This window comes from Oncorhynchus clarkii, chromosome 18 (assembly GCF_045791955.1).
Source record: "Oncorhynchus clarkii lewisi isolate Uvic-CL-2024 chromosome 18, UVic_Ocla_1.0, whole genome shotgun sequence".
NCBI lineage: Eukaryota > Metazoa > Chordata > Actinopteri > Salmoniformes > Salmonidae > Oncorhynchus > Oncorhynchus clarkii.
This window is the reverse complement of record NC_092164.1, coordinates 52,940,459-52,956,631: the sequence shown is the minus strand read 5'-3', so window position 1 is coordinate 52,956,631 and position 16,173 is coordinate 52,940,459. Positions and strand designations below refer to the sequence as shown.

Below are 16,173 nucleotides of genomic sequence, written 5' to 3'. Positions count from 1 at the left end.
ACGGCAGGTGTATATAAAGCCTTGTCAGGTCTAAATCCAGAGTGAAAGGGAGTACAATAATGCATACCCATACAATCAGTCTCTTCATTAAATGGCTTAAACGTATTTGTTATACTTTTTTATTTTTAGTTAAGTATTTCTTTGAATGCAAATGTATAAATCAATCATCATGAAGGGGGGCTGGTGTGTCAACAGACAGTCTAGAGACAGTCTGGTTATAGTCTGAGTCAAAACTCATATTGGGTGTATATCAATTAGGTTACAGGTCAGATTGAAACCCAGTCTGGAAGGTCACTCTGGGGCCACATTAAATCCACTTGTGTATGTTCAGAAAGACATCAATACGGCTGTCCTACAATGAAATATAGAAAAATTACTATAACGAAATGTGAAATATTAGTTTCAGCCTTGGCGCGCTGAAATAGACAGCTTGATTACATGTTACACATTGAAACACGTGCCTGGCTCTGGTTGTGTTCGTAAATTCAGAGAGTTTAGCTCTGGGAGCCCACACTGGAAGCGGTGTAGGGTTGATCCAAACGTTCTGACATCACAACTGCAGTCAAGCACCAAGCTAACGTTGCCTAGCTTACTAGCTACTTCCAGACACATACCCCTAGAAGAGCTGGCTAGGCTGTTTTCATGACCTTTATTTATCTAGGTGTAACAGTATAGCTTCCATCCGTCCCCTCGCCCCGGGCTCGAACCAGGGACCCTTTACACATATCAACAACTGACACCCACAAAGCATCGTTACCTATAAGCATCGTTATCTATCGCGCCACAAAAGCCGGGGCCCTTGCAGGGCAAGGGGAACAACTACTTCAGGTCTCAGAGCGCACCAACACTAACTAACTAGCCATTTCACATCGGTCACATAGGCTAGTCAGTTAATAACACATTCTTATTTACAAATGACGGTCTAGGAACTGCCTTGTTTAGTTTTTGTCGACGTTTACTGACAACGGCCATATTCAACGGGTGTTGAGCATTTGTAAATTCATTAGTTATTCTGCGCTCTGGCACACTCAGACGAGAGCTCTCTGAAGACGAAGTAGATAGCCAGAGCGAATTTAAGAACGCACCCTCTGTTTACACTTCTACGTGCTCTTTCTACGGCTTGACGTCACAGAGGACCCCACCTACCGCGAGCATGTGAGTGCACAAGATTGCAGGAGCGAAGTGGGGAACCTGCAAGCTTTTGGATCAAATAAGTATAGCAGAAACAGCGTGAGGATGGAGCAAGCAGATCAAGGTAAGGTATTTGTTACAGCATGCAAAATGATAGTACTATTACTGACAACCATTTTAAAACTGTTTAGTTTGTTTCTAACCAAAGTTAGCCAGCTAGCTGTAGGCTAATCAGAGCATATGCTAACTAACTCAAATTCAGCCTTCTGCAGAAGCTTTAAAAAAAAAAAAAATCTAAAACAAAGAATGTTCTAGTCTTCGATATAGCCAGAGACAATAATATGCAAGCCATTAATCTCAAACCACACAAGTTAAACCAGATAGTCAAACATTGTTCAATGTTGCTGTTCTTTGAATGTGGGAGGAAAAACAATCCAGATAAGACAAGGAAGTTTGTCTAGTCCTCGAATTTAAAACCCAGCCTCAATTGTTAACGTTACTTTGTTGCACGCGTATGAAAGAACGTTGAAAGAGTCATAATATTGGTTCAAGCATTACATTTATGCGTTGTTTTGCTGTTCTTTTCACTGAAGTGGGTTGAAAAATACAGTTTACCATATGTTTGCTCCAGGAACGCCCACACACCACACCTTGCTCTAGATGTGTCATACATTCCTTACTGTGTACAGATTGTTCTCCTTCTTGATCATTCACATGTATGCCTTTTTTACCCATTGATAAGTTTACTGTATGTCTTTTGTCGTTTTAAAGGTTTGTGAACAACTTCTTTATCTCCGTTGTAGACAATGTCTCTGATGGCACAATTACATTTTCACACTTTGAATGTACTATGTGTATGATGTTGTCCTGTTACGTTTATTTGACAGGCCTCATCACTAAGGTTATGAACAGCCTTAGATTTGCACTGTTCTTGTGGTTATTTTTTATTTGACCTTTTATTTAACTAGGCAAGTCAGTTAAGAACAAATTCTTATTTTCAATGACGGCCTAGTGGGTTAACTGCCTGTTCAGGGGCAGAACGACAGATTTGTACCTTGTCAGCTCAGGGGTTTGAACTTGCAACCTTCCGGTTACTAGTCCAACGCTCTAACCACTAGACAAGGGTAGCCTATCAGCACTTTTTCAGTTTTCTTGCCATCTCGGAAATGGGTAAACACTTCATGTCTCTACAGGTCTAGCCTATGGTTTTACTCCCAGAATGATATACACCTTTCACATTAACAATCCAGGTAGTAACCTATGCCACTTGAGTGTCATTTTGAGGAGGAGCATCACTGGGAGAATCTGAATTGCATACTCCTCGCTTCCTATCTCCCTCCACCTTCTCAAAACCCATTGGAGGAGAAGGTCAGAGGGGAGAGACCTCTGGCTTTCTCATTCAATGGTTTTTGAGGAGGCGAGGAGTATGGAATGAGATTCTCCCACTGTCTACGTCTGCACGCCAGTCCCCTCTGACCACTTCCCTGTTCTCTTCCCTTCCCCCCTCAGTTTCCCATTCTGCCCAACATCCCTCTTGGGAGGTGATTCGATTCAGGGCCAGACAGGTAGCAGCTGAATGCATCTTTCCTGGCTTTGATTACTCCCTTTCCTCTCTTCTCCTGCTGGGCAGCCATCTGCCTTGTGCCTCCCTCTCCTCCCTCCTCTCCGTTCATGTCTGCTTGCCCACTTCTCACGTCTCACTGCAGCTGGTATTCAGGCCAGGCAGGCCAGGGAGCAGCGTGTTGTTTAAACAACAGATTGCAGGATGATGCCAGAGACACACGGTGTCTTGTTTGTGTACTTTGCAGGAGGGGTTGCCAGGTAGGAAGGCCTCTGACCTGCTTGTCTTTTTCTTCTATATAGATTACATGTTAGTCACCTGTCATGAGCAGGATCAGCATCCTTCGGCACATAGAGGTGATGCTGTTTCCTGAGGTCCATCTGCTTGTTCACACACACACACACACACACACAAAATACCTTTTGATACCTTTTGTATGTTCGTGCTCATCAAAAGCAGACCTGGCATTCAATACAAAAGGCAGCGTTGTTCACATGCCAGCAAATACACAGCAAATATGACCCCTTTTTTTTTATTACCTTTTAATTCAAAATAGTTAGTCCCAGTGTACACTGGATATGAAACAGCTCTGTTGCCAAGATTTTCACCAGGGTGACTCATGATGGGACAACCAGTCAACGGTTTTCTTCTTGTCAGGCAGCTGTCATGGCAACAGAGTGAGATGTACAGTTTGTTTTTAGTGCTTCAGGTAAAAGCAGTAGGAGAGCCCGTGTCTGACTGCACCTACATCTAGAGCCTAATTGACCAATATCAGCCAAACATTGTGCCTAAACAGATGAAAGAGCACTTTTTTTTTTTTTGTTGTTGTTAAATATAGTGTCTTTTGCAGGTCTCTATCTTTCATCAGAATTTAAGGTAAACTTAATGACAAAGGCCTGAAAAGGAACTGTTTTACCAGGGGGGAAATGCCTTTTACTGTAGGGTTTACTGGTGTTACTTAGGGAATGGCTCCAGTTCAGTAAACATATACACTACAGGTGAAAAGTTTTAGAACACCTACTCATTTGAGGGTTTTTCTTTATTTTTTACTATTTTCTACATTGTAGAATAATAGTGAACACTTCAAAACTATGAAATAACACATATGGAATTGTGTAGTTAACCAAACCCAAATATATTTGAGATTCTTCAAATAGCCACCCTTTGCCTTGATGACCGCTTTGCACACTCTTGGCATTCTCTCAACCAGCTTCATGAGGTTGTCACCTGGAATGCATTTCAATTAACAGGTGTGCCTTGTTAATTTGTGGAATTCCTTTTCTTCTTAATGTGTTTGAATCAATCAGTTGTGGGGGGGTATACAGAAGATAGCCCTATTTGGTAAAATACCAAGTCCATATTATGGCAAGAACAGCTCAAATAAGCAAATAAGCAAAGAGAAATGTCCATTACTTTAAGACATGAAGGTCAGTCAATACTGAAAATGTCAAGAACTTTGAAAGTTCCTTCAAGTGCAGTCGCAAAAACCATCAAGCTCTATGATGAAACTGGTTCTCATGAGGACCGCCACAGGAAAGGAAGACCCAGAATTACCTCTGCGTCAGTGGATAAGTTCATCAGAGTTACCAGCCTCAGAAATGATAGCCTAAATAAGTGCTTCACAGAGTTCAAGTAACAGCCACATCTCAACATCAACTGTTCAGAGGAGACTGTGTGAATCAGACCTTCATGGTCGAATTGCTGCAAAGAAACCACAACTAAAGGACACCAATAAGAAGAGACTTGCTTGGTACCAAGAAACATGAGCATCGGACATGAGACCGGAGTAAATTTGTCCTTTGGTTTGATGAGTCCAAATTTGAGATTTTTGGTTCCAACCGCCGTATCTTTGTGAGACGCGGTGTGGGTGAACGGATGATCTCCGCATGTGTATTTCCCACCGTAAAGCATGGAGGAGGAGGTGTTATAGTGTCACCAGCAAAGCACCCCCACACCGTCTGTGGTTTATTTAGAATTCAAGGCACACCAGCATGGCTACCACAGCATTCTGCAACAATGCGCCATCCCATCTGGTTTGGGCTTAGTGGGACTATAATTTGTTTTTCAACAGGACAATGATCCAACACACCTCTAAGCTGTTTAAGGGCTATTTTACCAAGAATGAGAGTGATGGATTGCTGCATCAGATGACCTGGCCTCCACAACCCCCCAATATCAACCAAATTGAGAAGTTTGGGATGAGTCGAACCGCAGAGTGAAGGAAAAGAAGCCAACATGTGCTTAGCATATGTGGGAACTCCTTCAAGACTGTTTGAAAAGCATTCCAGGTGAAGCTGATTGAGAGAATGCCAAGAGTGTGCAAAGGGTGGCTATTTTGAAGAATCTCAAATTATAAAATATGTTCTGATTTGTTTAACACTTTTTTGGGGGGGGTTACTACATGATTCCATATGTGTTATTTCATAGTTTTGACGTCTTCACTATTATTCTACAATGTAGAAAATAGTCTAAATAAAGATAACCATTCAATGAGTAGGTGTTCTGTTTTTAATGTACTTCTCTGCCTCTGTTTAATTGAGCTGAGTTGATACAAACACCCCTTTCTTCCTATTTTCTGTTTCATAGTTGCCATTGGTTACTTACCTACTGTATTTGCTCAGGGGTCCGTTTTTGCTCTCAGGGGTCCATTTCGTTGGTACCGTGCCGGGGAATGTCTTTCTGCACAAACTGAGGCCCAGATATGTCTTTACTTTAGCGAGCCTTATGCTGTGATGTAACGTATTTGTGGAGACATTGTACATGTGTGAGCTGCAGTTTACCTCGAAGTAGGCTACCATCTCGCTAGTGGGATGTGAAAGGACCAATGAGATGTTTATTTTTCACTCTATGACAGATAGTGTGGAGCAGAACTAACAAGAAGCCTGGGCCTATGTCAAGTCTATTTGTCATGTGCAAAGGGTACACAGTAATTGCGGTGTGTTCGTTCATGCAGACAACTCTGGAAATGGTCATATTTCTGCTTTGTATGTGTTAGCCTAGGTTTACCTATTGTATTAAAAGCACCTCTAACTTTATACACAAACTCCAGAATTTGCTGCTTTAAATTCAGTAGCCTACCTCTCCTCTCCTAGTTAAGCACGCAAGAGTATGTGTGGTCTCAATGGTGTAGAGTACTCTCTGGTAATTGAATCTATTTCTTCTGTTATTTTAGCGCATTTGATATTGCATGTAGGTCGCAACATTGCTGGGACCATGACAAGCAAGTGAGCTGTGTCACATGGGCTACGCCTAAATGACATTGTGGTACTGTGGTTGGGTTCGGGACCAGTTATTGCTGATGTGGGTAGGAGTAGGACAGAAAGCCAGCAGGAGCGGGCGGGTACGGATTGAAAAGCTGCAGCAGCAGAGGGGGATGAAGAAATCAGTCCCGCGCATACCTCTAGTACACAGTACCATGAAATGCTTGCAGGTTCACCTTGCAACAATGCGGCATAATAGGTAGACACAACAGGTGTAGACCTTACAGTGAAGTGCTTACTTACAGGCTCAAACCAATAGTGTGGAAAAAAAGGTGGGTGCGGGTAAGTAAAGAAATAAAACAACAGTGAAAAGACATTTGAAAAAAGAGTAGTAAGGCTATATAGACACTGGTTAGTCAGGCTTATTGAGGTAGTATGTACATGTAGGTATCATTAAAGTGACTATGCATATATGATGAACAGTGAGTAGCAGAAGCGTAAAAAGAGGGGTTGGCGGGTGGTGGGACACAATGCAGATAGCCCGGTTAGCCAATGTGCGGGAGCACTGGTTGGTCGGGACAATTTAGGTAGTATATACATGAATGTATAGTTAAAGTGACTATGCATATAAAATAAACAGAGTAGCAGCAGCGTAAAAAAAGGGGTTGGGGGGCGCACACAATGCAAATAGTCCGGGTAACCATTTGGTTACCTGTTCAGGAGTCTTATGGCTTGGGGGTAAACTGTTGAAGTCTTTTTGTCCTAGACTTGGCACGCCGGTATCGCTTGCCATGCGGTAGTAGAGAGAACAGTCTATGACTGGGGTGGCTGGGATCTTTTGACAATTTTTCGGGCCTTCCTCTGACACCGCCTGGTGTAGAGGTCCTGGATGGCAGGCAGCTTTGCCCCAGTGATGTACTGGGCCGTACGCACTACCGTCTGAAGTGCCTTGCGGTTGGAGGCCGAGCAATTGCCGTACCAGGCAGTGATGCAACCGGTCAGGATGCTCACGATGTTGCAGCTGTAGAACCTTTTGAGGATCTCAGGACCCATGCCAAACCTTTTTATTTTCCTGAGGGGGAATATGCTTTGTCGTGCCCTCTTCAAGACTTTCTTGGTGTGTTTGGACCATTCTAGTTTGTTGTTGATGTGGACACCAAGGAATTTGAAGCTCTCAACCTGCTCCACTACAGCCCCGTTGATGAGAATGGGGACATGCTCGGTGCTCCTTTTCCTGTAGTCAACAATCACCTCCTTAGTCTTGGTTACGTTGAGGGATAGGTTGTTATGCTGGCACCACCCGGCCAGGTCTCTGACCACCTCCCTATAGGCTGTCTCGTTGTTGTCGGTGATCAGGCCTACCACTGTTGTCGTCAGTAAACTTAATGATGGTGTTGGAGTCGTGCCTGGCCATGCAGTCGTGGGTGAACAGGGAGGACAGGACGGGACTGAGCACGCACCCCTGGGGAGCTCCAGTGGTGAGGATCAGCTTGGCAGATGTGTTGCTACCTACCCTGACCACCTGGGGGCGGCCTGTCAGGAAGTCCAGGATCCAGTTGCAGAGGGAGGTGTTTTGTCCCAGGATCCTTAGCTTGGTGATGAGCTTTGAGGGTACTATGGTGTTGAACGCTGAGCTGTAGTCAATGAACAGCATTCTCACATAGGTGTTCCCTTTGTCCAGGTGGGAAAGGGCAGTGTGGAGTGCAATAGAGATTGCATCATCTGTGGATCTGTTTGGGCGGTATGCAAATTGGAGTGGGTCTAGGGTTTCTGGGATAATGGTGTTGATGTGAGCCATTACCAGCCTTTAAAAGCACTTCATGGTTACGGACGTGAGTGCTACGGGTCTGTAGTCATTTAGGCAGCTTACCTTAGTGTTCTTGGGCACAGGGACTATGGTGGTCTGCTTGAAGCATGTTGGTATTAGACTAAATCAGGTGTTGAAAATGTCGGTGAAGACACCTGCCAGTTGGTCAGCACATGCCCGGAACACACGTCCTGGTAATCCGTCTGGCCCCGCAGCCTTGTGTATGTTGACCTGTTTTAAAGGTCTTACTCACATCGGCTACGGAGAGCGTGATCACAGTCGTCCGGAACAGCTGATGCTCTCATGCATGCTTCGGTGTTGCTTGCCTTTGGTAATGCATCCCAGATATTTCAATCCAAAATTTTTCTAAACTTTTGTTGGCAAACAAAATATTTCCTATTGATCTCCTTTCATAATGTAGCATTAACCACAAGCTATCTCTATATTGGAATGCTGTTAACTGAGGAAAAACTAAACTTTCCTCCTTCCTGTATGCTTCAAAACATGTTTTTCTCTGACAACGGGCTAACCTAATGATAGTAATTACTGTAAGACCAAGGTCATGGCGAAGTTACTCTAATTAGATTTCAATAAGACACAACTGGCTCCATTCAGAGGTCTGGTGGTGTCAGGAAAACAACCTCACACTCAACGTCAACAAAACTAAGGAGATGATTGTGGACTTCAGGAAACAGCAGAGGGAACACCCCCCTATCCACATCGATGGAACAGTAGTGGAGAGGGTAGCAAGTTTTAAGTTCCTCGGCATACACATCACAGACAAACTGAATTGGTCCACTCACACAGACAGCATCGTGAAGAAGGCGCAGCAGCGCCTCTTCAACCTCAGGAGGCTGAAGAAATTTGGCTTGTCACCAAAAGCACTCACAAACTTCTACAGATGCACAATCGAGAGCATCCTGGCGGGCTGTATCACCGCCTGGTATGGCAACTGCACCGCCCTCAACCGTAAGGCTCTCCAGAGGGTAGTGAGGTCTGCACAACGCATCACCGGGGGCAAACTACCTGCCCTCCAGGACACCTACACCACCCGATGTCACAGGAAGGCCATAAAGATCATCAAGGACATCAACCACCCGAGCCACTGCCTGTTCACCCCGCTATCATCCAGAAGGCGAGGTCAGTACAGGTGCATCAAAGCTGGGACCGAGAGACTGAAAAACAGCTTCTATCTCAAGGCCATCAGACTGTTAAACAGCCACCACTAACACTGAGTGGCTGCTGCCAACACACTGACACTGACTCAACTCCAGCCACTTTAATAATGGGAATTGATGGGAAATGATGTAAATATATCACTAGCCACTTTAAACAATGCTACCTTATATAAATGTTACTTACCCTACATTATTCATCTCATACGCATACGTATATACTGTACTCTATATCATCGACGGTATCCTTATGTAATACATGTATCACTAGCCACTTTATACTATACTATGCCACTTTGTTTACATACTCATCTCATTTGTACATACTGTACCCGATACCATCTACTGTATCTTGCCTATGCTGCTCTGTACCATCACTCATTCATATATCCTTATGTACATATTCTTTATCCCCTTACACTGTGTACAAGACAGTAGTTTTGGAATTGTTAGTTAGATTACTTGTTATTACTGCATTGTCGGAACTAGAAGCACAAGCATTTCGCTACACTCGCATTAACATCTGCTAACCATGTGTATGTGACAAATAAAATTTGATTTGATTTGGCTATTGTAGGAAGTCTTTCAGAATCTGAGGCAGCAACATCCACCCCCACCAGCCAAGATTGAGACGCCACTGACTGACACTGACATCTCTTCCTGTAAGACCTGGTTAAAACATCAGACAGGAGCAGACAGTTGTCATGTAGAGGTAACAGCCAAAATAAAGGAAACTCCAAAATAGTGTCTTAATAGGGCGTTAAGCCGCAAGAACAGCTTCAATGCGCCTTGGCATAGAATCTGCAAGTATCTGTAACTCTATTGGAGAGATGTGACACCATTATTCCACGAGAAATTCCATAATTTGATGTTTTGTTGATGGTGGTGGGAAAAAGTCTTTCTCATGCGCTGCTCCAGAATCTCCCATATTCAATTGGATATATGAGACACACGCACAGACTCCTTAAACCCCCTACGCTCCTTTGAGACCCCTCTTTCAAAGTCCCTGAGATTTCTTCTAGCCATGGTAGCCAAAATAATGGGCAACTGGGCATTTTTATACATGACGCTAAGCATGATGGACACCTGTGTGGAAGCACCTACTTTCAATATACTTTGTATCCCTCATTTACTTACTTACAAGTATTTTTCCTTTATTTAGGCAGTTAATCTACCTGTAGATTAGGGCTGAGCGGTACCTTATTTTACGATATACCTGTATTGATGCACGGACAGGTTTGGGTTTTTACTTAACGTTCTATAATGTTTGAATGTTTTTAGTTTCTTAAATGTAATGTCAATTTTTTTTATAGTTTACCTCGCTACTTGAGTCCTCTCTCTTTCCATGCCACTTTCCACAAAGACCTAGCCCCGTCCCGTCACTCAAGGAGCACATTTGTTGTTCCTCGACCACGAGATGCGTTCAGTCTGCATTGTCAATGCAGCTCATGCAACTGCTGTTTTCACTTTGCTTTTTAATATAAATCCACTAGCGTTGTGTTTCGTACATCTGCAAACAGCTAGTTTGTCTTTTCTTAGCAAGTTGGTCCTAAGTCTTGTTAGCACCTAATGCTAATCGCTTGTTAGCTGGCTGGCTAGCTAGCTAATAAATGTACTGAGTCAAAGTAATTACCTATACAGCCTAATAAAACCAGTGATGGTGTAGACTTAAATCAGTTTGCAACAGTATCTTCTAAAGCAAAGATGAATACGCAAAGCATGAATATGTTAGCTACATGAAGTAGCTAAGAGAATTTTTTTATTTATTTTTTAACTCTGTTTATTAAGTTTTGAACATACACACACACACACACACACACACACACACACACAGACAAGACAAAGCAATATAAATAATATACTCAACTAGAAAAAAAAATACAAATAAAAATACAAATAAAAAAATAGCTTTAAAGATACCATACTTTAGACAAGTTCAACACACCAGGCAGAAGGCTACAGAGGTTAAAGGGCAATCTATAGTACAGGGACAGGGCAAACATCTCACCATTGTTCCTGTAAACAGTCAAGGGATAAGGGTGGAGAAATGCAACCACTCACGTCATGACCACAGACCGACCATCCACTGGACAAAAAAAAAAAAAAGTTTACAATGCTTTAAAATAAAACAAATTAAATGATTATTCATGTAGGCGTGAACAAAATGTAAAAATAACTGGGAAAAACAAGCTCACACTTCAGTCTCTGCCTGGGCAAGATGAACAAGGCATCTGCGGACCACTTAAGTCACAGACTTATTTTAGTATTAATTGGAATGCCATCAGAGGATGGACTGTTTAAAGTAAGACCGGAATGGAGCCCAAGCCTCATCAAACAGTTTGGGGTTCCCACGTGAATTGAATTAAATTTTTTCTAGTTTCAGAGAGCACAACACATCCCTCACCCAATATTTATAAGATGGGGGAGCTGCCATCTTCCAGTTCTGTAGTATTAGCCGTCTAGCTAAAAGAGTTGTATAAGCAACAGTGTCCGACTGGATTCTTGATAGGGGGGTACCCATGGGCAATACTCCAAAAAGGGCTGTAAGGGGAGACGGATCTATAACAGTGTCATATATATATCAGAGAAACATTTAAATATTAATTCCCAGAAACCTGACAGTTTATGACAGCCCCAAAACATATGCAACAGTGTGGCTGGTTCCACCTTACATCTGACACAGGTAGGATCAAAATCAGAGAATATTCTTCCAAGTTTGGCCCCCGACCAGTGGATACGGTGAACCACCTTGAATTGAATGAGGCTGTGTCTAGTGCTAAAAGAGGACGAGTGCACCCTGTGCAGCACAGATTCCCAGGCGTCTTCCCCAAGTTCCTCCCCCAAATCCTTTTCCCATCGAGTCTTTAAAGGCACCAAAGAAGGGTTCTGTAAGTCATGAATGATTGCATATACATCTGAAATTGCGCCCCTAGGAAGCTTGTTCAGCTCCAAGATGCTCTCTATAGCTGTATTCGCAGGCCTATTGGGAAATCCAGGTGTGTTAGCCCTGACAAAGTTTCTAGTCTGGAGATAGCGGAAAAAGTGGGATTGGGGGAGATTTAACTTTTCCTGCAGCTGAGAAAAAGAGGCAAATGTACCATCAAAGAATAATTGGGCTAGCGAGGAAAGGCCTAGTGAGTGCCAAATGCCAAAAGCCCCATCATTCAAAGATGGAGGAAATAAAATGTTCTGATTGATTGGGCCTGATAGAGAAAAGCCTCGGAGGCTAAAGGCTAAACGGAACTGATTCCAAATTTTAAGAGACTGCTTTACAATTGGGTTGGCACACCTTTTGCCTAGGGACAATGGGAGAGACGAGCACAGCACAGAGGAAAGTGCTGCAGGTTTACACGATTCAGACTCCATCTGGACCCAGAGTGGTCTAGGGCCAGTAGGATCAGTCTGCAGCCAGTGCAGAACGGCTCTAAAATTTGCAGCCCAGTAGTATGTCTGAAAATTTGGTAGAGCTAAACCCCCCAATGACCTAGGCTTCTGTAAATGTTTTCTACCAATCCGTGGTACCTTGCCATCCCAAATAAAATGCATGAATGTTTGATCCAGTGAAATAAAAAAAGATTTTGGAATAAAAATGGGTAAACATTGAAATAAATATAGAAATTTGGGCAACACATTCATTTTAATGACATTAATCCTTCCGATAAGAGAAAGGGGTAGCGAATTCCAAAAAGTAAAAGATTGAAACAATCTGTCTGCTAGAGCAACAAAGTTTTCCTGAAACAAATTTGAATATTTCCTTGTCACTTTTACTCCCAAGTAAGTGAATTGATCCCGGACAATCCTAAACTGAGAACTTGTGAAAGAGCACTTTAAAGCAGCCTTATTTACAGGAAAAAGCTCACTCTTGCCTAGATTCAGCTTGTACCCTGAGATTGATCCAAACTTTTTAAGAACAGATAGGGCACGTGGCAATGAGGTATCGGGATTGGAGATAAACAAAAGGAGGTCGTCAGCATATAGCGAGACTTTCTGCTCCCAGCCCGCCCTGATTATGCCTTGAATGGCATCATTAGAGCGTAGTGCAATGGCGAGAGGCTCGATTGCCAAAGCAAACAACAAGGGGGAGAGTGGGCAACCCTGTCTGGATCCGCGGTGCAAGGGAAAATAGTCAGAGGACAAGTTATTAGTCCGCACCGAAGCCATGGGGGAAAAATAAAGAATCTTTATCCACGCAATGAATTTGGGGCCAAAGCCAAATCTATAAAGGGCAGCTGTTAGGTAGTCCCACTCAACGCGGTCAAACGCTTTTTCGGCATCAAGTGAGACCACCACCTCCGGGTCCCCCGACGCTGGGGAGTACAGTATATTCATAAGGCGCCTAATATTGAAAAATAAATGCCTATTTCTCACAAAGCCAGTCTGGTCAGAGTGTATTACTTGGTGCAGCAAGCCTTCCATACGGATGGCTAAAAGCTTAGCTAGGATTTTGTAATCACAGTTTAAAAGCGAGATTGGGTGATAGGATCCACATTCCAGGGGGTCTTTGTTTTTCTTTAGTAGTAATGAAATTGAAGCCTGATAAAGACTAGGCGGCAGCTTTGAAGTATTGAGGCACTCTGCAAATAGTCGGGACAAGAATGGGCAAAGCAGACCAGAAAACGTCCTGTAAAATTTGGTTGGAAAACCGTCCGGACCCGGTGATTTACCACTTTTCATTGCGGATACTGCTGTTGCAATCTCCTCAAGCGTAAATTCTTCTTCTAGACAGTCATGGGAGTCTGTATCAATTGAAGGCATATTCAAGCCATTAAAGAAGGAGTCAATCAGCAAAGGGTCTTGATGGGATTCAGAGGTGTATAGCGCAGAGTAAAATTGTTTAAATTGATCATTGATCTCTTTATGTATAACTGTGGTGGCACCAGACGGGGTCCTTATTTGTGGGATTAGCCGTGAGGCCTCAGATTTACGGATCTGATGTGCAAGGAGTTTACTGGCCTTGTCGCCTTGTTCATAGACTTTGTATCGAGCTCGCAAGAGTAACTGTTCAGCTTGCCTGGTAGAAAGCTCATCAAATTCAGATTGGAGTAGTTGGCGCTCTTTATGCAGATCAGAGGAAGGATCCGTAGCATACTTCTCATCCAATGTGGCTATGGACTCGCTCAGGTCCCGAAGTCGCTGGGAGCGAACTCTGTTTTGGTTGGCTGTATAAGAAATAATTTGGCCACGTAGGTATGCTTTGAGAGACTCCCATATGGTAGAGCAGGACATACCTGGTGTTGAATTAGTTTCTAGGAATAAGGTAATTTCAGAAGAAATGAAATTGACAAACTCCTTCTCTGAGAGTAAAATGGGGTTGAGACGCCATTGATAACACCTAGGAGGTCGCTGGGGAAACTCTAGTTCAAGCACTAATGGTGAATGGTCAGAGATAACAATACTATCGTAAGTACACTGCCGAAGGTTAGGCAGAAGTTTTGTCCAAAAAGAAGTAATCAATCCGGGAGTATGTTTGATGAACATGAGAATAAAAGGAATACTGTCTATCTGTAGGATGTAGGAAACGCCAGGCCTCAAACATAGCATATTTCTGAAGAAAGGATTGAATAAGTAGGGCACATTTAGATGGGCCTGTATTTGTTTGTGAGGACTTGTCCAGAACTGGGGACATTTTACAGTTGAAATCCCCCCCTAAAATCAACAAATGAGAATCTAAATTGGGAATAGCAGACAGAAAGGAAGAAATGAAACTTGTGTCATCCCAATTAGGAGCATAAACACTAGCCAAAACAAGAGGGGTAGAAAACAGTTCACCAGTTACTATGACGTATCGTCCCTTAGGATCAGCAATAACCTCAGAAGCTACAAAGGGAGTAGCTTTATCAACCAGAATAGCAGCACCTCTTGATTTACTATGAAAGTTTGAGTGGAACACTTGACCAACCCAGTCCTTACGCATCCTAAAATGCTCACCAGTCCTCAAGTGAGTCTCTTGTAGAAATGCAATATTTGCATTCAAACCCTTTAAGTGTGTCAACACCCTCTTACGCTTCACCGGGTTGTTAACCCCTTTGGTATTCCAAGAAATGTACTTGATCGTATTATTTCGGCCCCTCTGGGCATTCCCGTTATTCAACCCTGTCATTAGAGCATAGAATGGAAAAGCAATGAGCGCCCAAAACCCCCAGAATAACTTGTCTCAGAGTAATAATGTACGGTGGTAAATGTTTGGAAAAAGTACAGAAAAAAAAAACAGAAAAAAAAACTAAAGACAGAATGACAACCTTAGAACTGAACAATTCAACCTGCCCCCCCACCCCCTCCCCCCATCCCAGACAATACCTCCCCAAACGAGGTACAAGCCTAAATAGAACATGTTCTCTTCGCACAGTATGTCTGTGAGAGTGCGGTCTTAAACCTAAACCCACAGTCCCGCTCTTTAAAGTTGCGTTTTGTTCGTGGATCAAGCAGCAAAAAGAAAGATTTGTATGTATTTTTTCAAATAAAAAAAAGGCGAATCCCTTGTGCAAACGGAATGACAAAAGCACCACTTGTAGATGTATATAATTGTATTCCCCGTCTTATAACAGGCATTGAGAGAGAAAATAAATAAAATGTATAAAGGCTCTCAGCCAAAAATCTAATTTGAAGTAAGGAAATCATAGTTAGACAATCCAAAATAATAGTAATTATAATAGTAGTCTAGTTGAAGCTGAGACAGTTTACAACCAATACCAAAAAACTACGTGTGCGCAACGTTGAACGTTTGCTGGGCATAAATGACGCTCAAAACTTTTAAAATTAAAGTGAGGCTGTTACTGTTTACTGGGTCAATACAAACGGATGCAGTAAACTAATAACCAAAACTATTTTGAGTCACTGAGACAATGTGTAAACAAACTAAATAGGTGAGCGAGATAAGGCATGCACACTAGATAATCAAAACCTTAGATCACATCAAATAAGCCTGAATAGTTTCACTAACTATACAAGACTAGCCTGTTATATCTAAACATAATTGTACCACAAGTGGGTTACTTACAATCCACACCGTGAGCATATTCAAGACTTCTTGATGTGACGCTGAATGTGAGCCATAGCCTCATCCGGAGATTCAAATGTGTGGTCTTTACCCTCATGAGATATCCATAAACGGGCCGGGAATCGCAGTCCATACTTCACACTTGGATGGTTCCGAAGTACTCGTTTGGCCTGTCCGAAAGCTGCGCGCTGCCTGGAAACAGTGGGGGAGTAGTCCTGGTAAATGGAAAAGCGCTGTCCTTGAAAACTCAGAGAGGTATTGCGGGCTCGTCGGAGGATCTCCATCTTCTCATGAAAAAAGTG

The 16,173-nt window shown here is 42.9% G+C and overlaps 1 protein-coding gene across 4 annotated transcripts in view; it reads left to right on the top strand.

Moving 5' to 3' along the window:
- Positions 1 to 1,131: 1,131 nt before the first annotated feature.
- LOC139373689 (tumor protein D52) overlaps positions 1,132 to 16,173 on the top strand; it is a 29,475-nt gene continuing 14,433 nt past the window's right edge. For 2 of the 4 annotated variants that reach the window (XM_071114542.1, XM_071114540.1), the window contains exon 1: positions 1,132 to 1,255. In XM_071114542.1, coding sequence (XP_070970643.1) covers positions 1,237 to 1,255 — 19 coding nt within the window. In that variant the 5' untranslated portion in view covers positions 1,132 to 1,236. The remainder of the gene's footprint in view (positions 1,256 to 16,173) is intronic. The other 2 variants (XM_071114543.1, XM_071114538.1) reach the window with 1 other exon arrangement.